The 667-nt window shown below is 36.4% G+C and overlaps 1 protein-coding gene across 1 annotated transcript in view; it reads right to left on the reverse strand.

Moving 5' to 3' along the window:
* Window positions 1-370: 370 nt before the first annotated feature.
* The window catches only part of LOC109953418 (complement C3-like), a 7,431-nt gene continuing 7,134 nt past the window's right edge, over window positions 371-667 (reverse strand). Inside the window, exon 8 of the mRNA XM_020588899.1 lies at window positions 371-645. Coding sequence (XP_020444555.1) covers window positions 501-645 — 145 coding nt within the window. The 3' untranslated portion in view covers window positions 371-500. The remainder of the gene's footprint in view (window positions 646-667) is intronic.

The following is a 667-nucleotide window of genomic DNA, read 5'->3' on the forward strand; positions in this document are numbered from 1 at the left end:
CCTTGTTTGCACACGCTTTTTCAGTTAGTTTCAGTTTCACTTATTTTAGATTGGTCTCTGCATTCATGCTTATCTCAGTGTTGGTGCTCATTGTTTATGTGCCATTAGATTTATCATGACCTAGATGACTGAACTTTTTCATATATGTATGTTTTATGAATCACAGCTTTAAAATTTGTTTCAGTCTATATCCCTGAATTTACTTTGTGTCACTTGACAGAGCAAAATTATCAAACCTTAAACTGCTTTGTCTAGTTGAACTGATCAAAGATTGTTATATAGTCACCATACAGTAACCACTACTTGTTTAATTTATGACATTAACCAGAAGTAAATCTGTATATCAGCCACAGACAATGAGATTAAGACCGTAACATTTTATTCAGCAATGTAAAACTTTATCTTCTGAATCCCATATATCTCATAGTAGTGAATGTTTTACACAACAAGGACAATTCAAAGTCAAACAATTTGAAAAGAACATTTTATCTCCTTGAGTTTTACTTCTGTGGACATCCAAAGAGTGTGTACTGCTGGACCATCTCCTGCATGCCCAAGCAGGTGGGTCTGTGCTCCTCAAATTGACACTCTCTCTCTGTGGGCCAGTACTCGATCCAGGTTCTCCCACCGAGCATGTACTGATATCTGTGGAGAGCAAAGTGAAAAA

This window comes from Monopterus albus, unplaced genomic scaffold (genome assembly GCF_001952655.1).
Source record: "Monopterus albus unplaced genomic scaffold, M_albus_1.0 scaffold660.1, whole genome shotgun sequence".
Classification (NCBI taxonomy): domain Eukaryota; kingdom Metazoa; phylum Chordata; class Actinopteri; order Synbranchiformes; family Synbranchidae; genus Monopterus; species Monopterus albus.